Here is a 23526-nt window from a genome sequence, read left to right on the forward strand (position 1 = left end):
TCTTCCTGTTTATCCCGAAACCGTCGCACCATAATGAAGTAAGCGTGCTCTGGCACGAATGCTGAAACCCTATGTGAGTGCAGGCCAGAGGGGGAGTGGGGAGGGGGGACAATCGTACTCGGGCCCGGTTCATGGCAACCGTGCCTAGTGTGAGTACACCCTAAGAGTAAGCTGATCCCGTACTGCTGAACCCTCTTGTACTCTAGAACCCCCGGGGGCAGAACAATCGGGGAAAGTATACACAGACATGGCCTCAACCATGTCTGTATCATGATATCCAAACCCAGCAGAGCTGGAAGAGCATGGGAGAGGTGGCGCAGAAGGTGGCCGTCCACATAAAGGGGAAACAGGAGCACCTCTGACAAACCGACCTCCATCCCGGCTAAAGCCAACTTGGGGTGGAGTTCGAAATCCCCGGGCTGCAGCCCCTGCCTCGACAGGATGACTGCCCCCTCTTTGATCAGAGAGACCATCGACATAGTGTCTGTCAAAAATAGAACCTAATGGTCTCTCTGAAGTTTCCTCAGACCCTGTGTTTCCAACACAGGTACTAGGAGCAGGAACCATAACTTCCTCCCCATGATCAGAAAACGAGGGCATGTGCGCGTAACTCTGGTCATGCGGAGTGGGTTCCCTCTCGGGGAAAACCCATTGGTCCTGAGCCACTACTACAGGGCCCCCATGTACAGCAGGCCAAAGAATAGTATGTTGAACACTGCTGCCAGCGAGCCCACTCTTTAATAAGGTCACGTAGTGGTGGCCTGGCCTAGCTTGATATTCATGACTATGGTAAGGAAGATGAGTGTCTGAGCTGGAGACAATTGTGCCTGCATCATGACTAAAACCTACACCGCCCCCAGGAATCGGTTTCTCTGAAGAGGCACTGGTGATTTTTGACTTTCTGGTGATATGACTGAGCCATATTCCCTAGCACCTCACGAGACTCGAAACAACACCTCGGTGTTGAACCGTCTGCTCTAGTAGTCAATGGACAGGAATGAGGATGCCCTGAAGACTCCATGGAGCTAGGACAGTGACCATGCATTCCGAGGAGGTGCGGGGATACAATACTAGGCCGAATGGAAGAATCCGGAACTGATGTGCTTTTCCCCCAAAAGCAGATCTCGGAAACTTCCCGTGATGGGGTTAGAAGGGAATGAGGAGTTAAGGGCCTTGTGGATCCATCACGACAGACCAGTCCTTGGAGCTGGTCTGACTGACAGTCGGAATCTTGAATCTGAACCCCCTCGGAGGTTGATCCATTACCCTGAGATCCGAAACAAGGCCTTACTCCCCTTCCCTCACAGGAACTATGAAGTACCGGCTGTAGAACCCGGGCTCCCGAAACCGAGGAAGAGCTCACCTTGAGGTTTCCTTTGTTAAGAGAGACTTGACTTCCTGTTCCAAGAACCAACCCTGCTCGGGGCTGGCAGACATGTGAACCACCCTTAGTAGATAATATTTTTATATTAGCTCCGCTGTAAGCAGGACCCTCCAGGCTATATTTTGAAGACCCCTCGGGGTGTCTAAATATGCTATTATGGGGACCAGTCCCTCGAGACTGGCCTTGGCTAAAAATGTTCAAATGGTTTCGGTGACCTGAAGCAGCTAACTGGCAGGAACTAACCGAAATATGCTCTCTACAGACCTCCTGAGAGGCGGCGAACTCGACAGGGCCGCAACGTTTCCGGGCAGATACTGCGATTTGTGTTCGCTGGAAGCCGATGTGTCCCGAAGCGCCATCGGCGGCGGGAAGTAAACATCGATTTCCTAAGGGCTGTATAAGGGGGCGAGACTCCTGTACTCGCTCTCCTGGGGGAACGGCCATAAGGGTCTGCGTGTTACGACAAGACCTCTTAGTTGAAGCCATCTTAGCCCGAGAGACAGTCCTCAGACCTGTCCTCGATATAGAGGGCTTCATACGAGAATGTCTCTTCTGGCCCCAAGCCTTATACGGGGGGGCACGAGAGGAAACCTTCTCAAAATATGTTGAACTGGCGGCTGTCCCCTGAGGCTGCCCCCTGGCAGCAACCCCATGAGACCTAGATTGACAACTGGGGATAGCTGATTGTCACTCTGCCTCCTGAAACCTTTCGACAACGGTTCTCGCCGCGTCGCCAAAGAGGCCAGAAGGTGAAAGGGGGGCATCGAGAAGGAAAGCCCTGTCTTTCTCCTCGATCCCCAAGCGATTAAGCCATAAATGTCTCTCTGTGACGACTATTGCTGCCATAGAACGGCCAATAGCACGAGCCGTCTCCTTAATAATACGGAGAGATAAGTCAGCTACTCTACGAAATTCAGTAATACCGTTGAGTGAGACCTCCCAGTTATCATCCACCTCTTTGAGGAGGTCAGCCTGGTATGCCTGTAATAACCCCATCGTGTGTAGGCATGCACCGGCTCGACCCACCGCCATATAAGCTTTCCCTAACAAATTTGATGTACGAGATTTGGAGGGAAGTGTCTGAGCTATCAGGGGTGACGCAACGTCAGGGAGAAAATATTTCGCAAAATATTCCTCAACCCGAGGCATCACCCCATAACCATTCTCATTAGATTCCCTAATAGATGAGTAAATATATACATGGGGGGAAAATAATTGAGATGAACATGGATTTTCCCACGATCTCGATACCTCAGTATGAAGATCAGTGAAAAAGGGAAGGCTCTGACACAAAGATTGTGACTGGATCTGCAGGAAGCGCTCATCCATTTTATTTTTCTTAGTCGCTTCCTGCTTATTATATGGCCATTCAACGTTTAATTTAACCACTGCCCTGGTCACAACCTCCAGCAATTCCTCAATAACGGGAATATGGGGTGGCGAATCCCCATATTTATGTGATTCAGTGTTGATAATATCTAACCCCTCGGAGCCAGATAAATCAAACGCTGTGTCTTTAACATGGTCGGAAGAAGCCGCAGCGCGGGCTTCCGAACCGTGCGCGAGACCAGTGGAGCTGGTTAATAAACACTGAGAAAGGGTCGCAACCGTCTCAGTGTTATCTGCCAGCTCCACGTGCGAATCCCATGCATACAAGCGGCGCGCTGCCTCAACAGACGCGGGGCCTGATGCACTGGAAACGCGAGCCTGATCTGATTGATCGAACAAGCTCAAACGGGAGCGGAGCTCTCTCATAGATAGCTGAAAACAGTTTGCACAGACAGCGCCCTCGAGCACTGCCCGTGCATGCTCCACTCCCAGACAAACAACACAAAACGAGTGCGTGTCACCCTCGCTCAAATAGCGCGAGCAAGGGGACGCACACCGCCTGAGTCGTTTCTCTATATTCGCCATATATATATATTGAGATAGAAAAACAACACCAAATAAGACAATACAGTCACACAGAACGCTTGCTGAAGACAGAAAGCTGATACGGCTATGTTCCGTTGCCCTTTTATAGCTTCCGGATCACCGTCACATGCAACGTCACGAGTGACGAGCACCAATCAAGATTGGAATAGTTCCATTACAGACTTCAGACGCGTCATGCCGAGGGCATTCCCCAAAGTATCGAGTATCGATGCAGCGGGAGTTCCCTTTACGAAAGGGAACTAGAATCTTTGAATAAAGCTGGGACAGAGATGGGTCTTGTGCATGTAGCCCAGTTGGGGCCCACCTTTTTGTAAGTGCCATCCTATATGCAATCCATGTGGGCAGTTGGTATGGGGCCATTATGGAACCCGCGGACAATCCCATACAGAGTCCATTTTTCAGCCTATTTCGAAACCCACATGGGCCCCACATACAAATGTCGGCGGGGTTAAGCTGGGACCGAGATGGGTCTTGTGCATGCTGCCCACTTGGGCCCCACCTAGTACCAAGTGCAATCCTACATGAAATCTATATGGGCAATTAACATGGGGCCATTATGGAACCCGTGGACAATCCCATACAGAGCCCATTTTTCAGCCCATTTCAAACCCACATGGGCCCCACATACAAATGTCTACTGGGTTAAAGCTGGGACAGAGATGGGTCTTGTGCATTTTGCCCACTTGGGTCCCACCTAGTACCAAGTGCAATCCTACATGAAATCCATCTGGGCAATTAGCATGGGGCCATTATGGAACCCGCGGACAATCCTACATTTGTATGTGGGGCCCATATGGGTATGAAATGGGCTGAAAAATGGGCCCCACATACAAATGTTGGCTGGGGTTCTTCTTAAAATGTTTACACATTTTTCCCTATATATGAAGTCTGTTTTATATTGTATGTTTATATTTGCCAACACACATTTGTGTTTTTAAAATGGTGTACTATATAGTATATTTGGTTATTTTCACTTGTTTGCACGCTTGAATTATTATTAGTATTTATCAGTGTAAGTTTTGGCAATAACAATTTGACAATTTCTTACTTGCAAATCAATACATATTAAGTATCTGCATAATCATACTTATTGACTAGTGCTGGCTACTTGACAATTCATAATAATTCATAATGAAGTCAGTCTCAGCTGTAACCTATTTGTAACCTATGTGTATGCCTAGTACATTATATAAATAATATAATGATTATCAAGGGAAGGAATGGCAGAAGGCATTTTGAATAATGACCTCGAACCTCATACGCTGTTTCTGTGTATTTATTGTAAGGTAAATGCCTCTGGGTTAATGCGAATTAGCTCAAGAATATAGGGAATTTTGGCAATATTAATATTTATAACGCATGGTCATAATTCATAAATCGCATATGCATTTACTTTATCAATTATAGGAAATGCCTCGTTCTGTACTGTCTGATCATTACAGTTAAGAAGAAGTATTCCTGTCTACAAAACTCCAAGAGAGTTTGTCTTCTGGCCACGAAGACAAAACCTCTTTGGGTTTATTAATAAAAACTATTCAAAGTAGTTTTATAATATAGAGCCTGTAGCTTTATAGATCTTTTGTTTCATTGACTTTATAAAAAGTGGGTTTTCAAACACAGAGCCAGTTAAAAGTATAAATGGGTTTATTAATAAAATGGCACACACTAGAGATTATATAAACTACAAACATAAACGTACGTAAAAATGCAAACAAACGAATAAACATTTAACCGAACAAAAACATAAACATAGCGTGATCAGAATGAAAATGGAATGAAAGCAAGAAAGATATAGAGGGAAGATAGAGGGTAACTTAAATCACAGACCTAAGACCTAGACACCTGGAACAGCTTTTATAGGAATCAATATACTTGCGAGATGTGGTACTCTTTCAGTGTGATGCTGAAAAGGGGACGCGCGTGCGCGTGTCCGGCTGGTTTGCGTCTAGCTTCTTCTTCTGGGTCGTTTCGAAAAACGATGTAAAGGCTCACTTGAATTTAACGTTACTGGAAAAGTTCAGATTCGTCTCCCGGGATGGGAGAGGCTGGAAATCTTAGTTGCAAAGGCCGGCTGTTACGACTCGAACATGGGTTCGTTCGATGGAGAAGGCCAGGGCCTCCTCCAGATGTTCCTTTGGAGAAGCGCTGCGCCGGGGAGGAGGGTCCAGAGAAGTTGGATGAGTTGGAAGCGGAAGGATGAGAGAGCGAAGAGAAGAGATTTTGGACTTTTATCAGTGTCCCAGGTGCCGTCCCCTCCTTCGTGTAGGACGAATCGGCTGTCGAGATTTTTCGAGCGGGAAGATTCCTTTGTCCGGTTAGACACGCCCACTCGAATGAGTCATGATTGACTTTAACTGGAGAGGATTTTCTCCAGACATATGAACTTATAAAACAATGCGCATCACTGAATTCTGTTATTGGAATTCAACTCCGTTAGCTGGAGAGGATTACAGAGATATCAAAAATAGAATCTAGGCGTTGTAGCCATGCAACGATACATTATTATGCATTTGTATAGGCAATAGCAGTTCTATTAAGGTCACAAATAGGACATATGCTTTCCTATGGGTTACACACACCTCTTAACACACAAATTTATATATTTAGTACCTTTAGGAGTGACTTTATGGGTAAAAGTCCTTTTCTGTAAGGGGGTTTCTGTTTCACAGTCCAGAGTGTGTTTGTATGTGTGTGTGTGTTGGAATGTTGCGACCCTGTTATCTCATGCATAGGGCTGGATAGCTCTGTGGTCAAATTTTATGACCTGCCAATGAGCTCGGGTTACGGGATGCGATTCTACTGGGAGAACATTCTTCAAAAATACATTTCAGATCCAAACACTCGAAGATCATAACTGTATGATCACAACAACATTAATCACGCATACATACAGGAAATTCAGATACCAGTCTGAGTTACACACATTTTAAGTTAAACACAAAAGGATGTTGGTGTGTGTGTGTGTGTGTGTGTGTGTGTGTACGTGTGTGTGTGTTCTGGAATGTCACGAGTCTGTGAGGTTGTAAAAGTCACAGGGAGTCCAGAGCTGAAATGGGGGTTTTAGAGGGGATTCTAAGAAAACAGGGTTTCCTTATGTGACTCAAATGTCCCTCGGGGGAGCCACAAAGATGCAATTTTGACCGTTCAAGCAGACTTGGAGATCAGGATTTACTAATTTGAACAGCATGTGACCGCATGTCATAGTCATTGTCGTTACATTATGTTTACAAGGTGAAACCCAGTTGTGTCGTATAATTCGAACAGAATTTTATTTTTTATTTTTTATGTATACATTTAATTTAAGAATTCCACTTAAAAGATGATGCATTCATAAAAAAAAAAAAAAAAAAAAAAAAAATATTGCAAAGGTAAAACTGCCCTTGGAAAATATATGTGTAATCAAAGAATATAAAGTATAGTTTCATGGGCTGTATGAAATATTTATGAAGGGTAAATGTTTTCAGTTGAAGCAGGTGAACCAAATAGTATTATGAATCTGGATTAAATGTCTGTATGCCCAGGGTAGAGACTTTTGAAAGCAAATCCCTGCCATTGGCCTTGTCAGGGCTGCCTCGGGAACAGGTAATGTGCTGAGGACCGTTGGGTCAATATGTTATTGAGGAGATGAGAGGCGCAGAAGCTCGGAGAGCCTGAGACCTAACGTAAAGCTGGGGGAAAAGCCCAGGGGGCCCTGCCTACCCAAGAGAGCCATGACGGTCACTGACCGTGAAACTGACAAATGGCCAGTAAAGCAGCCGCAGCGTCGTGCATGCGCACTGACAGGCCAGCTGTGCTACGTGACCATAGGCACACATGTGCACACTGAACTAGAGCTGAAATGCTGGCTTCCTGTCACACTCTAATGACATTGTACACAAACGCTAGAGTTATGAGGAGGTATAGAAGCAAAATGGCAACAAACAGTAGGTCTGAGATTTCCTGAAACCCTTGCACATGTTCACACTCATGGGCTGCCATGTTTAAAACTTAGAACACTTAGAATTTAGTGACCTTTAATGTCCTCACAGACTCATCCACTCTGGTACTCAGTAGACTACGTACAGCATTGCACAAACACATACTCTTCTCTCTGTCCTATTCTGGAAAAATATGTCACATCCTTCTGAGAGCTGTATATAAATTGTGCCTCTGGTTTCACAGCCATGGCCTTGGAGAGAGTCAAGGAGGAACGAAGCGAACTCAGACGATGTTACATCAATCTGTGGAGAGGGGGACAGAATGAATTACAGAACCACCTTTAGTTTTCCACAGATGTGAACAAGAAGCACCTCACAGTCATTAAACTGTCTGAGAAATGACTTTGATTCACCTCAATGGATCAGGCCTTGATACTCGCTAATTAAAAGCTTCAGGGATCTATTTATAGGTCAGTTTACCCGACTCCATACAAGCTGTCAGCTTGTGACTAATTTCAAGCAATGGCTCATGCAGTGTACAAACACATGACTTCATCCACTAGATTACTTAGATTTTTCTTAATACTAGATTAACACTCATGTTCTGTTCGATTTCGATAAATTAAATACGATATATAATTGAGCATTTGATTCAGCAGTTCTTTATTGTTGACTAATCTTTGTTTTTAAAGTCCAAATAAAATATAATCAGCCCTCTTTACTCGTTTACTCGTGGAGGTACTGTATGGAAATACATACGCTGACAGGCAGGTAGGACATCATATTGTACAAACATTGTATGGTCCTACGCCTTCCACAGACGAGATATATACAAATACATTTAGACCACTTAAGATAGTGATTGCTATCAGGATGTAAAGAGACTTTCAACCAGCATAAAAATGTTTCTGGAACAAATCTAGTTTACCATAAATACTTTCAACAGTACACTAACCATATTTCAGTCAATGAAATTCAAAATGATTTTCAGTACAAGCATGAAACAAATCTGTAACACAGCCTCAAAAACAAAAGGAAGATTACTTGATCTAAATGCAGATAAAAAATTGTTTGAAACTTTGAAGTAGCTAATTGAAACAATAACAACAAGGAACACTTGGAGCCAATTACAAAGAGCAAAATAACTACAATGACCAAGGACAAAACTACAAATGAGCATGAACACATGAATTTCAAAATAGAAGGCATGAGAGATCACAGGATCCTGACACTATTGCACATATGCATATGAACTGGATTTTGTTATTGCTAATATTTAATAGCAAATTAAAGCAAGACTTGACACTGTACAGATCTAGAGGGTGAACCTGACCATCATCCTCCTCATTCCAGTCAAAAAGCCTGTGTCAAAAAAAAATTCCAGTAAAAAATGTGGAAGCCAGTGCTGTTTCACTATATACAATTTTTGCCCAGATCTCAGTATGTCCAACTTTATGAGAGTATACATGCTTCAGCGATACTTTAGAGATATCTCAACTCCTTGATTGCTTGTATCATTGCAAAATGTAAACTATATTATCGCCCAACTCTGATTTACTAAATGTCACTATACAGCATGATGATTTTAAGATTTTTTCAAAAATTAACATCCTATTTCTAGTCAGAAACACCCACTTTCCATGATAGTCAATTCCCGATGGATCAAGACATGTCCTGCCATACATTAGTTATTTTTTCACTCCGAAATACATCACATTACAAAAGTAAAATAAGTTGAAAATACTGTTTAATGCTGACTTTAAAGCTCTCTCTATGTGTCTGTTCCTCTCTACATAGATTAACCATCCATGCTGAGTGCCCCATGCATTTGGAAGATTTTCCTATGGATGCCCATGCCTGCCCACTGAAGTTCGGAAGCTGTAAGTGATCTCTGTCATTGTCATTTAATTTTTCTAGATTAGCGTTTCTCAATGTTCAAAGAAAAACGGGGGAACAACGTCAGAAATAGAATGGGGTATCTGTTTATTGTCGCAGTCTACCTTTCATACAATAAGCCAGTAGACGGCACTTGGACTTAATTTATCCAACTATAATAGTTTTATCAAGCTGTAAATTAATATGCAGTACTTCTAAGTGTAAATTATAAGTGTAAATTTTAAACAACTTGCCATTAATGGCAACTTCGGGTTCTGCATGGTTTTGCGGAGTGCTTTGTAGTCAATTCACATCCGATTTTTAAGTGACACAATTCAATTAATTTAATTTGAGATATTTCACCTTTGTTAAATTAAATTATTTAATAAGTAATTTAATAAAAATTACAAATTAATTAATAATAAAAAAATAAAAACTGAAAACAGACCGTGCAAATTTAGTTTTCAACCGATTCAAGTAAGACCGGGAAACTACCACTTCACATTGTCCAATGAAATTTGAGCTTGTTGTGCCATATCACGATTGGTTGGTGTATAATTTGTGACAAACGGTCATTGATTAATTATGTAATATTTTTAAAATATGTAATGTTTCTTAAGTCGTCACCTTTATTCATATAGCGCTTAATACAATACAGATTGTTTCAAAGCAGCTTTACAGTCATAAACAGGAAAAAGGATGCATTTCTGCTGTTGTTCAGCTGAAGTTAATTCAGTGTTGATTCAGATCCATTGTAAAGATCATCAATTGTTAAATGAGTTCCTTTCATCTATAAAGCAGTTCTGATGAAGTCATCCTCCAGCTCAGTTCAGATCACATACAACAGTGTCAGTACAGTCAGATCAATAATATTGTTGAATAATACGTGTCCCCAACGAAGCAAGCCAGAGGCTTTATTTTTAAATGAATCAACACACTAGCAATCACAGAGAGAGCCATATATGGTCTGCAGTTCTCAATCGCTTTTGTAAACAGACTGTGTGGTCACAGTTATGAATATGCAACTACTGACATGTTATGGCAACGGGGTCTCAGACTGTCTGATGGCAGATACGTGAAGTAAACAAGCATTTTTCTGACTTTTGAGCCATTCGTTACTGTTTTGTACATGTTGTCATATTAAATAGAGCTTGAGTGATCAAATGGAATTAGAAGAGTAGTTCAGGTAGACCACTGATCGCTAAACAATATCAGCTGACACTCAGCTGATTTGTTAATCCACCTACTCTAATCAACTATTGTATTTAAGTTCATTCAACGAATGCTCCGCAGTCTGTCGCACAGACATTTACACCCACCTCCACCCCTTCACCTCCTAGCATCTTCATAATAGAGCGTTGGATTCTGTATAGAAACTATACAGCCCTATCTTACACCCGGGGCAATGCAGTGCCAAACGTGTTGAAAGTGTTTTTTGCTAGTTTCAGTCCGACGCAGTTATCATTTTCATGTCCTGCTTAAAGTTGTTTAAATAGCAAATGCATTTGCGCCCATTTGTGCGCCCTTGGGTGTGCTGGTCTGAAAATGAGGTGTGTTCTGGCGCATTGTTGGCGTGTTGCTATTTGAGGCAACAGAAATAGACTGCGCCATTGACCAACTGAAACCTGGTCTAAAGTCAATTTTTTTTATTTGTATTTTTTTTTTTAAAGACCGCGTTAGTAATGTGTGCCTATCGGGTCCACAACGCGCGTACACTCTGCTTATTAAACACCAAAGGTGTCAAGTAACGAAGTACAAATACTTTGTTACCCAGAGGTGGACGAAGTACACAACTTCCTTACTTGAGTGAAAGTACAGATACTACTGGTCAAATATTACTCCGTTACAAGTCAAAGTTGTAAAGACCTATTTTTACTTAAGTAAAAGTACAGAAGTACTCATTTTTAAAAATACTTAAGTATCAAAAGTAAAAAGTAAATGTCAATGCATTGTTTTATTATTGTTGCATTGTTGTATGTAATACTTAAAGTACCGTATGCCTCTGAATCTATGCCTGCATACCCTCATATCAATATCACATTTATTTCTAGAACACAGTTCCAGTAGTGGGATTGAATGTGAGATTGAATAAGTGCACTCAATAACGTCCACAATGGTTTCGGACACCCAAATGGCTGTTCCCTCAAATACTGCCCTATTTAAAGTTTTTTGGCTTTTAGTATGAATATGTTCACCTTACTGTTATCTATAAGCTAGTGTGCAAAAAAGTGACAAAATTCGCATTTAGAAAATCAAACCCAACGTTGAAAATGAAAATCAGGTTTATGTCAGAATCCAATGTCAGATTGACGTTGATCTCCAACATTGGACAGACGTTGTATTGTGGTTGAAAATGAAAATCGGGTTAACGTCAGAAACCAACATCAGTCGAGTCCCGACGTCAACCCTACTTTTATTTTCAATCAATATCCAACGTCAATCTGACGTCGGGTTCTGATGTCAATCAGATGCAGGGTTCTGACGTCAACCCGAGTTTCATTTCCAACCAAAATGCAACCCCTGCAACCAAAATCATCCACTGACTGATGTTACTTTCTACTCAAGGACCTTGACAGAATTGTAGTGGAGTAAAAAGTACGATATTTGTCTTTCAAATGTAGTGAAGTTAAAGTAAAAAGTTTCCAGAAAAAATAATACTCAAGTAAAGTACAGATACTCAAAAAGTGTACTTAAGTACAGTACTCAAGTAAATGTACTTTGTTACTGTCCACCTCTGTTGTTACCTTACTTAAGTAGAAATTTGGGGTATCTATACTTTACTGGAGTACTTATTTTTCAGCTGACTTTTTACTTCTACTCCTTACATTTTCACGCAATTATCTGTTCTTTCTACTCTTTACATTTTAAAAATAGCCTCGTTACTCCTATATCATTTCGGCTTGTTTTCATTCCGGCTTGTTATCGTAAACAAAATAAAAAAACTATCCAGATAAATCACGCCATCGGGATAGAGTGAATTTGATTGTGCAAGGTTTGGGCAGGTTTGGGGTCAGTTTGGCGGTTTTCAAACATCTACATTTTAAAGTCTAATTGGTTAAAAAACTAAACTAAAGTGTGCATGTAGTCCATAAAATCAGTCATCATGACATTTCTAAACACACACGCCCATGCAGAGTCAGCTGGCGTTGGTGTTGACGTCACCGCCGAGCACGCACTTTTAGCCAATCAGCAATGAGCCCGTAAAAGCCCGTTCTGCAGGCAGACGCGATTTAGCACAATAAATTGTAGCTGTATATTCAAGTGATCGCTAATGCCAAAGTGACATACTGTACAGTAAGTTGTATCTACAGTAAAGAGTGAGATAGTGAGCAACTCTAAAGTTTGTAAGTAAAAAATGGTAAATGGACTGCATTTATATAGCGCTTTCACAGACCTATGGCCACCAAAGCACTTTACATAGCCTCACATTCACCCATTCACTCACACATTCATACACCGACGGCGGTGTCAGCCATGCAGGGCGCCATGCAGGGCGCCATCCAGCTCGTCGGGAGCAGCTGGGGTTAGGTGTCTTGCTCATGGACACCTCGACACTTGGTCAGGTGGAACCAGGGATTGAACCACCAACCTTCGGTTTGTAGACAACCTACATGAACCACTGAGCCACTGCCGCCCCAGTTCAAGTACATCAGGAGTTTATTTAAATAACATTTGCCTGATGGCTCATGCTACCGCTAACCCGGACGTCGAGGTCACTTCCGTGATTTGGGAAAAGAACGTAAAAGTCCTGGCAGAAAGCGATGCATAAGGATGTAGTGTAATGATGGCCAGTTCCAGGAATGCACAAATATTTTGTTGGTAGGAACAGTTTGCAACAATTATTAGTTAACAAACTGGTACTACCAACAAAATGACACTACACCCTTATGCATGTAGACCTTCAAAAGCTTTTATTCTAAAAAAACATTACATTAAAAAACATTTTTCTTTTCTTTCCTTCAATTTGTTTTTTAAAGAAACAACAACCATTTCAAAACAAACAAACAAAACGACCAAAAGTAAAAAAATTAAAATACAAAACCTTACCAGTGAAAATACAAACTACCAGATTCATGAACAGTAACAATTGCTTCTTTAACACCCCATATCATTTCAAATAAAATGACATTTTTTGTTTGCTGATAATATGTGTACTCAGTAACTACTCGAGATTTCACCAACGCTTTAAACAACATCACCAAGTCAACATTTTGGTTCTCATTCTTGCACTGATGGGATTTCAAAATAGCAAGTTTAGCTTGTCCCAACAAAAAATTGGCAAGCTTACACTCCCTTTGCCAAGAACGTCTATACCTATTTCCAAAAATAAACAATGTCTTGTTGAATAAAAACCCAAGTTTAGACATCATTCCATCAAACTAAACGAAAACAATCACAAAATAAATGAAAAACATCATCAGTATTATTACAAAAAGGACATCTTGATGAAACCGATACATTAAACCTGGAAACAAACTTATTAGTGGCCACTATACCATGGATGATCCTCCACTGAAGATCCCCACTTCTCTTTGGTATTGGAGGCTTATATAAAAGCCTCCAAGAGGGAGTAACTTCCTCAGGGGCAGAAAGATAAATCCTCCATTTGCTATCAACTCTTTCCCTTAATTGTTTACAATGAGCATCTTTTACACACATTTGATACAAAGTCTTTTTTCCAATGGATTGAAAATCCGAAGCTTCATAACCCTTCAACAAGAGAACCTGACCATTTACATTTATTTCAAATTTTTTGGGTCTAACTTTTAAAACAGGAAACATCTGAGGCACTGCATCATTATAAATAGACTCATTTAAAAAAGGACAATAATCCAGTAGGAAAAGAGGCTTTAAGACTATTTACAAAACCATCCATAGAATCAGAATCAGAATCAGAATCAGAAAGAATCAGAAAGAGCTTTATTGCCAAGTGTGCTTGCACCCACAAGGAATTTTTCTTGGTACTGAAGCTAGTCCTTACTGATCTCAGACCAACTTGGTCAGCAAGAGTCTGTACACTTTTCCATTGACCATTGTGCAAATCAAGCAAATCACTAATTCTTACTAACCCTGCTTTAGAAAACATTGCAAATAATGAATTCAAAACACTTGATTGTATTTTAAACAATGGATTAAAAAACAAAGGTTCAAGAATACCATAATGTTCATTGTTATCTCTTGTCATCTCAAACAGTCCCCATGCTTTCAGCACTGATGCATAAAAGTCAACATAAGACAACCAAGTTTCTGGATCATAGGACTTTTCAATTAGAAACAACTGTCTGTCCAGCTTTACATTGGTCATATTTTGAAGCAAAATGAGACTTAATGGTATCCAAGACACTCTATCTGTCCAATAAAGTATCTTTTTTAATGTTTGCAGTCTCATTGCCTTCATCTTTGACTCCACATGAATGAGGCATTGTCCCCCTTCTGCTACCGGCAGATAAAGAACTCCAGGTGGAAGCCAATGATGACCATTCCAGAAAAAGTCAACAAATGCCTTCTGTATTTTTATGAAGAAGTCTTTAGGAGGGTTCAGGACAGTGAGTTTATGCCACAGCATTGAAGCTGCCAGATTGTTAATTATCAAAACTCTTCCTCTGTACGAGAGCTGTGGAAGAATCCATCTCCACCTCTGGATTCTCCCTATCACTTTGTCAGAAAGTCCCTCCCAATTTTTCTCCATATACTTGCAGCGTTTATACGCCCATGTATAAATCTAATTAATTATTATTCATAACGAATTATGATCAATAATTAATAATTTAATTATTTTTACTTATCTTCAGAATGTACTGTAGCAGAATCAATAGTATGATCATTTTATCAGTTCATCCAATGAACAGAAAGCATAAACAAGTATTAACTCTAGGAAATATAATATCTTCCTGGCCAAGAAAGAATTAATCCCCAGCTAACAATAAATTAAGAAATAATCACGGGTAAAAGCATCGGTAACTTAGATCGAAGTTCAAGACAATAAAATGTGTAAGCATAACACAAGTAATCTCTTTGTTCAAATGCAAACAATACTTTATTGATTATATACTAACACATAAAACTAATATCTAACACAAACACACACACACACACATTCATACGAGTTGCAGAAGGAAAACGAGTAAGGAAAGATTAAGTTTTAAGAGTGAGTTTAAGAGTGAGATGATGAAATCCCAAGTTTATGCACTTATAAGACATGACCTGGAACGAACCATCAATCATTAATTTAACCCTTCTATCGTTTCTTAGACAGGTTATTCAATTTATATCCATACACCAGTTCAGCTCTTAGTCTGGAGGTAGTACTTGCTTGTCTTTGCTTTGGGGATTCCCTTTGTCTGTAAAAAGGGGGTTTCCCGAGTTCGTTTGGCTGGTGTCCTCGATGTCTGGGGTGGCCAGTCACGTGGTGTGCTGGCGGAATGAAAGTCTTTGTTTGAAGCTGGCTTTGCAGAAGAAACGTGGCTCGAAATCTTGTCGCAAAACTTAACTTAGAACTGAGACTCACAACGGAAAATAAAGGAAAACTTAGAAAAGAAAAGACAACTTAGACGAGAGTAGTAAGATGGCTTGAATAAAGCTGTTGAACCCGTTCTTCTAATCTTAATTTGGGTTCTTTGTCTCGGCGTTTACATGGTTACTCGTCTGATTGAGATCTTCATCCTTTTTCTGCCCATCTCTCTTGAGAGTGGTAGCAGAGCGTTTCTTGGGGGTGAACCCAGAGATAGAGAGCAGAGTGCAGAGTTAGAGAGCAGAGAGAGCAGAGCTCTTCTCTATCAGAACATTTTGAACGAGCCGAGTTAGAGAGCCGAGAGCAGAGTTAGAGAGCAGAGAGAAGAGAGCTTTGTTTCGGGTCTAAGATTTTAAACTCAAAGTTTGTCCAACCTCCAGGATGAGTTCTGGCCAATTAGACACTGGCAAAATTTAGGAGGTGGCGTTCTTTTCTGTTCTGATCGTAAATTTTCTTATCTGGGGGGTTTTCTTGCTAACAGAGAGAACAGATGCCACAGTTTGGACATGATCAGTATTATAAGAATACGAAACATTTTACACAGATTTCAATCAAGCCATCTTTTGAATCAAGAGCATACGATCATACTGATATGAAACACAACACACTTTCATTCAAACATCTAACAGTTATAACATTACATGAGTTATATGGTATCTAAGCATATTAAACACACATATAAGTTGCAGACACAAAATAGAGTTATGTAGTTGCGTGATGTTTGACTGTAAGTCCATTGAAAATTGTTCTTGAATGATTTTATGTATAGTTATTGGTAAGAATCAGTTCTCTGGTTTGAAGAGAAAATAACTCTGTTTGTTCGTTCAGAGGTGTTAAGGGGGAAGGGGTCAGGAATGTTGTGGGGGAAAACAACATCTGCTGGTATCGATCCGTCTTGCACACTATCGAAGTTGACCAGTTCTTCAGTTAACCAATAAAAGTCTTTGGTTACAGACTCTCTGGAGCCTGGGTGATTTATAGCTGTGGTTTGTGAGATTTGAATCTGGAATGTGAAGACACTTGTGTGATGCCTTGGTCTCTGTCTTTCTCTTAACCAATCAGTAATTTGTCAACAAAGCTAGTCATTGACCAGTTATGTGTTAGTGCTGGGGGCTCTTTTAAATAGCCAGACCGGTCGGCGCCTGGATCCCGTGACAAGATGGATGAGGATGGAGAAGTCCTGACCAAATCTTCCTCTTTGTTCGGCAGGAAGTGGAAAGTTTGAATTAATCTTCTGGAAGAAGATTAGTCTGTGTTTGGTTCATACTCGCAGTCGTTACATACTCATCAGTACCAAAGTAAATGCCAAGGATTTTAAAACCATCTCGAGTCCACTGACACTGTTGAGGTAATTGAGGAGGTCCATTTTCTCTCCATTCTCCCATCAATAATGTTGTACATTTCTCCCAATTTATACATGCAGATGTCGCTTTTTTAAAAGAATTTAAACAAGTTGTTAAATTGTCAATATCATCAACATTGCATACAACAACAGTGACATCATCAGCATATGCTGTAAGTTTTACAGGGGTTAAATCTGGACAACCAGAGATGCTCACACCATGTAATCTATTCCTTAAAGAAACCAACAATGGTTCGATTGAAATGGCATATAGTAATCCAGAAAGTGGACACCCCTGTCTTATACCTCGAGTTACAGGAAAGGGGCTGGTCAAGGAACCATTGATTCTAAGCATACTGTAAATATTATTATACAGAAGCTTAATAAGAGACACAAAATTGGACCCAAAAGCCTCTAAAGATTGAAAAAGATATACATGATCTACCCGATCAAAGGCCTTCTCTTGATCAAGAGAAAGAAAACCTATATTCAATGCATCTCTTTTCCCAATAGATATCAGATCTCTTATCAAAAAAAGATTATCAAAAATAGTTTGTTTTGGAATACAATAGGTTTGATCCTCATGAATAACACTTGATATAAATTGCTTTAATCGGTTTGTTATAGCCTTTGACAATATCTTCAAATCAACAGTTAAAAGTGATACAGGGCGCCAATTTTTCAAAAAACCCAAATCTCCTTTCTTAGGGATTAGAGTCAAGACAGCTCTTCGGCAGCTCAAAGGAAGAATCCCCTGATCAAAACATTCTAACAAAACTTCATAAAAGTCCTGTCCCAACAAGTTCCAGAAACATTTATAAAACTCTGCTGTCGTCAGGCCATCTATCCCAGGAGACTTTCCAGGATTCAGCTCTAAAACAGCTTTTGAAATCTCAGAGAAATTAAGAGAACTCTCTAAATCTTTTTTATCTTGTTCTAAAACCTGAGGAAGATCACATAGAAACTCATTTACAACTGATTCTTCGCATGATTCTACCTGATACAATTTTTTATAAAAAGACAAAGCAACAGCATTGATTTCTTGTTGATCAGTTATTTCTTGTCCATTAGAAAGTTTTAATTTATGAAAATACTTCTTATCTCTGGACTTTTTTTCTAGTCCAAAAAAAAAAACTGTAGGGGCATCCATTTTATTTAAATGAGTATATCTTGCTCTAATCAAAGCACCCTTTCCTCTTTCCTCCAAAAGATTCTTTAAGAGAAATTTATTTATTTCAACATATGTGAAAGATGACTCATCATTATTGGCTTGTAAGTTAGACTGAAGTATATTTTGTTCTAGTATCTTCATTTTCTCCTTAAGGGCTCTGGTGCTGTGAGCAGTACACTGTTGACAGAAAAGTTTTATCTGGACTTTTCCTATATCCCACCAACGACTTAAGGATGAAAATCTCTTTCCTCTTTCCAAGCTTTCCAAAAGAAATGAAAAGCATTAATAAAAGAATTATCCTGGAGTAAATTATTATTAGTGCCAATATGTAGAATAAGATTTAATACAAGGAACGGAAACTATCATAGAAATATAATGGTGATCAGACAAGAAGTTTGGTGAAATAGAGACACCAAAAAATCTCCCTCGATTATTAGCTTTCACATAAAACCGGTCAAGTCTTGCAGCTGATATTTCATTAGAGTTCTGTTTGAGCCAGGTATACTGCCTCACCCCTGGAAAACTGTCTCTCCATAAATCAGTAAAACTATGATAATTAATAACTGACCTAAGTGCTTCAGCTGAACAAGCATGAGGTTCCTCATGATTCCTATCCACAGCTTGATCTAAAGTACAGTAAAAATCACCCCCCAACACAATAATCTTATCCTGGGAACATTCTGATACAGCTTCAGAGAGTTTTTCAAAAAAAGATATACGTTCATTCCCTGTATTTGGTGCATACACATTAAAAAAAGAAAAATTTGAATCTCCTAAAGTAATATCCACTCGTAAAATCCGACCAGAAATTATTTCAGAGACAAAAGCTTGACTATTTACCCGTGATGAAAGAAGTATTGCAACACCTGCGCTTAAGTTTGAACCGTGACTAAGCAGTGCTCTTCCCTTCCATTCGGTCATCCATTGCGTCTGATTTTGAACATTCGTATGCGTCTCTTGTAATAAGACTATATCTGTCTTTTTTAACTGCAAATAATCAAATAATGCAGCTCTCTTCTCAATGCCCCGACAACCATTAATATTAAAATAACCTATATTAAATGAAGTCATGGGGATAAGATAAAAAAATGCAAAGAGCAATAGCACAAACACCACAAAACTCATCATAATCTTAATAGTTTTTCGCAGATCGAGTCTTCATTCTTTTTCTTACATCACACATGAATTTCTTAAGTCGGTAGCGTTTTGGTTGATCAAGCTCCTCTAAAGTAGCTTTTCTCATGGCAATGGCACATGATTCATTGAAAAGCCTCAGACTTGGAAAACACGTTTAAATTTTTGGTCTCCGTTGATTTTTTGTAGAATCAAGAAAATGATTCAACTGTTCAACCGTATAGTAGGATACATTTGTTTTAGAAGTGGAACTTCCTTGAGAGGTTGCATCAATGCTCTCTCCACAACTATCTGAGTATTCACTGTCAGAATCATAAAGAGAGCGTCCATCATGTTCCAAACCATCTCTAGTCTCATTATGCGACAAGTTATCTATTTGTGAATCCATCAAATTCGTCGCTCCCTCAAATTCCACTTGTTCTCCAATGTGCTCAGAAACCCTAGCGCTATCAGCACCAACAGGTTCTGCACCATCCCGTTTTTCTACACGATCACCAGCAACATTTTCACTCAATACATCAGGAACAATGGGGACCACATCAGAGTTATCGACACAACCAGACGAACTAGGTTCACTAAGGCTGTCACTAACTTTTTCAGAGTTCTGAACAGTTTTATTGTCATTGTTTTCATCAGGAGTATGATTTACCTGCTCATTAACAGTGACTGACTCATCCCCATTGTTAACTTGTTCAGCGTCCTTTTTTGTGGGACACGTCTGTCTAGTATGTCCATGCTTTCCACAGACAAAACATCTCATTGTGTCGGAAGTAATGAAGATCGTATAATCCTTACTCAACACTGTCAGCTTCACTGAAACATTCAAATCCTGATGTTCAGCACTCAAAATCATGAAAATTTGTCTTCTGAAAGACATGATGTGTTTTAAATCTGGGTTTTTTATACCCAGAGGAATCATCTTCATTAAACCGACGATTTTGCCGTAACGTGCAAGAATGCGTTCAAGCATATCGTTGGGAATAAACGGCGGGACATTTGAAAGAATAACCTTTTTTGAAAGGTTAGACAGCGGCAGTACAGGAATGAAATTATCTCTCACTGATACACCACACTCAACTAAATGATCCACCATAGTTAATTCCTTCAGAAAAACAACAAGAGCATTATTCATCCTTGACGCAGACAAAATATTTTGTGCACCAATTTCATTTCCGATTGCTATCAAGCAATCTTCCACCGACACCGAATCATCTGGTATGCATTTGCAACCATGTCGGGCAGTCAAGTTTGAAAACCGTCTGAGTTTGAACCCAACTATACGACTGGACTATAAATAAGCCTGCTACAAACTACTAACTAGCAAAATTATACAAAAGAAAGAAAAGTTAGAAGGAAAGTTTAAAGCACTCACTCAAGAACGCCGTCACTCATTCACTCGCAGTCGCACGCTTCCCACAATCACTCCGCACATGCGCACGAGAGAGAGAGAGAGAGAGAGAGAGAGAGAGAGAGAGAGAGAGAGAGAGAGAGAGAGAGAGACACACACACACACACACACACACACACACACACACACACACACACACACACACACACACACACACACCTGGGAAACCTAGACCACGAGTACATCTTCCCCAACAACACAAAGTAAATACACTCCCACATAACAGTCGCCATGACGCAGCTAGCAGTCACGTCTTTATGAATAAAACATCCCACTGGGCAATAAAACAAAAGTCCTCTGCTCATGCATTTTCACTAGTACCTTTTCCCCCACAATATCTCTTTTTGACAGTTGCAGCGTGGTGAGCCCTCATTGGATTTGTGTTGCATAAAGCCAAAAGACAGCAAACAATTGGCTCTCTAATAAGATGTCATACAGTCTGCTGCATAATTAGCTTTTTAACTACAGTCGATTAGAAGCACTGTTCCCTCTATCCCCCAATCAACCTTGCTTCCACCTCACAATGCAATTATGAATTTGTCTTTTTCTCAAGGCGTGTTTTCTCATTTCTGTTTAAAGATCTAAGAAGTAGTAGAAAAGTGGCTATTTGTATTTTGATTTTCTTTTTGCATTGCTGGAGAAATGTTATCATCAATATTAATAATAGTTATCATATGTGATGAATAGCCCAATACATCACCTGATGTGATGAATAGCCCAATACATTAACTTGGTGATGTGAAAATATGGATACTGATGTTAGATGTTTCACATTAAATGTTGCTCCCTCTTTTTGCAATATTTAGTTATTTGTTGTCTAAAAGACTATGACTTTATGGTACTAATTAATCTGCCAATTGTCAAAGTACAGATTGTCTCAATTACAACAGGGCCAGATGTGCCCTGTAAGCATAATTATATCATGACAACTCTCTGGACATTGGTATGGTAATAGAGATTGGCATGGTAATGGATTTGGCAATGTTAATGTATTTGGTCTTGGTGGAATAGCTCTGCTACGCTGCTGCTGCAGAGCAAGTACCGAGACTTGCTACTGCCAATACATTCACAGACATTGCTGTGAGCATATAAGACATACCGCTGCTGTTGCACGTTAAATTAATTAACCCCCATTGCAGATCTATACAGGTGGCACTGGGAGAGGTAGAGGGTTTCTGAAAGTGCACTGCAGACTACTAACAGCTACACTACCGGTATTTGTTTGAATGTTGAACGCATCGCCGCCACAACTCCTTTTGGGACGTGTGATGAATATATCCATGTTTTACCAATATGGAATCCGTTTGGCATGAGCTGAATGTTCTGAAGACATGTTCTGAAACATGTCTGCAATGTGAGTTAGTAATATTTGCGCATGAAAAGAATAAATGGTCAAATTAAATAGTTTAAATTTAAAACAAAGTAGAAGCTGATAAGTGATTGGTCCATAGCAAAACAGCATCACATGCTCAGCTCATTCAAGTCTATGTCAGCTGTGCGGTCAACAGAATGTGCTGCTCCTCTCAGCCAGACAGCTCACTGAACAGAGGAGACGCAGAGAGAGGTGGGTGTGACTGCAGCTGGAAAGCAAGAACTCGCACTCGCAGAACATCTGGCGACATTTAGAAAGTTGCTATGGTTTGTAGTTAATTTTGAACGAATTTTTAATATGACTCATGAACAACGAGCTGTCTCAGAGAGTGATTTGTTCATTTTGTGTTGACCGCACATGTGCAACATCCTATAGGTTTTGTACAGAAAACACAAACGAATAGTTCACATCTCAATCATTTCGGATGCCAGTCTTCGGGTTCGGTTCCGAGTCGTTCGTTCATCCTGTGACAGCCCCATAGACAGCTATGCTGTCTGTACTGGAAAGAGAAATGATTTGTTCACCTCCCGAGTCTTTGGGTCTGACTCTGAATCGTTTGTTCTTTTGTCATGTGACATTACAGCTGTATTGGATACAGAAAATAGTTAATAATTCACAAACGTCCTTACAAACAAGTGCATAGTCCGTTTTTTAACAAATTGTAGCTTTTTTAGTATGTTTCTAAGGCGTTGCCCATGTCTACTGACTGACAACTTTGAAGTGTGTTTCGAGTTTAATGCAATTTGAAGCATTCTAAGAGCCTCAAAAACACCCAAGAATATGATTAAAGTTTGACGTGTTGTCATGGCAACAGTATTTAAGATATCAAGACTCCTTTCTCAGGTATACATCTGCCGTGTTTTGACATTATACTGATGAAGTGTGAGGCAAATTGTGTAAAAATAACATTTTTGAAAGTGACACACTTCCTGCTACCAGTTGGTGGCGCTAAGACTTTGACTCACAATAGTCGCATTTATGTGATCGGCCTCCTACAGTGAACATACAGCTGAAGTTTCATCAAAATCATTCAATGTATGCAGAAGTTATAACACTTCCTGTTTCCCTTTTTTGACATTACTTTAATCCCTCGCCATGGCAACACCATTCAAGATATCCAATATTCTTTTCACAATTTAGCATATTTAATATATTTTCATCATGTTGAAAAAGTTTGATGTGAATAAAATAAACCACTTAGGAGGAGTAGTTAAAAATTCAAAGCCTGAATTTCATTAAAAAAAACACACATTCAAACCAAAAGAGCCGACTTCCTGGTGCTCAGAGGAGCTAATGCTCTTTAGGATTCATTGTAGGGTGTATAAATACAAGCTCCTTATTCCCTCATTAACAAGCTGCTCATTTAAGATGCAATGGATATTTACACTGTACATTGTTTTGTGCATTAATATTTAACAAAGGAAACACTATTATAAACTTATAAACTCAGACTTATAAACTATTATTGGATGTGTTA

General features: G+C 39.9%; 1 protein-coding gene across 2 annotated transcripts in view; it reads left to right on the plus strand.

Moving 5' to 3' along the window:
- The window catches only part of gabra3 (gamma-aminobutyric acid type A receptor subunit alpha3), a 586834-nt gene that overhangs the window by 392196 nt on the left and 171112 nt on the right, over positions 1–23526 (plus strand). For both annotated transcript variants that reach the window (XM_082141344.1, XM_082141345.1), the window contains one exon: positions 9034–9116. In XM_082141344.1, coding sequence (XP_081997470.1) covers positions 9034–9116 — 83 coding nt within the window. The remainder of the gene's footprint in view (positions 1–9033; positions 9117–23526) is intronic.

The sequence above is a fragment of the Leuciscus leuciscus genome (genome assembly GCF_965113295.1).
Source record: "Leuciscus leuciscus genome assembly, chromosome: 16".
Taxonomy (NCBI): domain Eukaryota; kingdom Metazoa; phylum Chordata; class Actinopteri; order Cypriniformes; family Leuciscidae; genus Leuciscus; species Leuciscus leuciscus.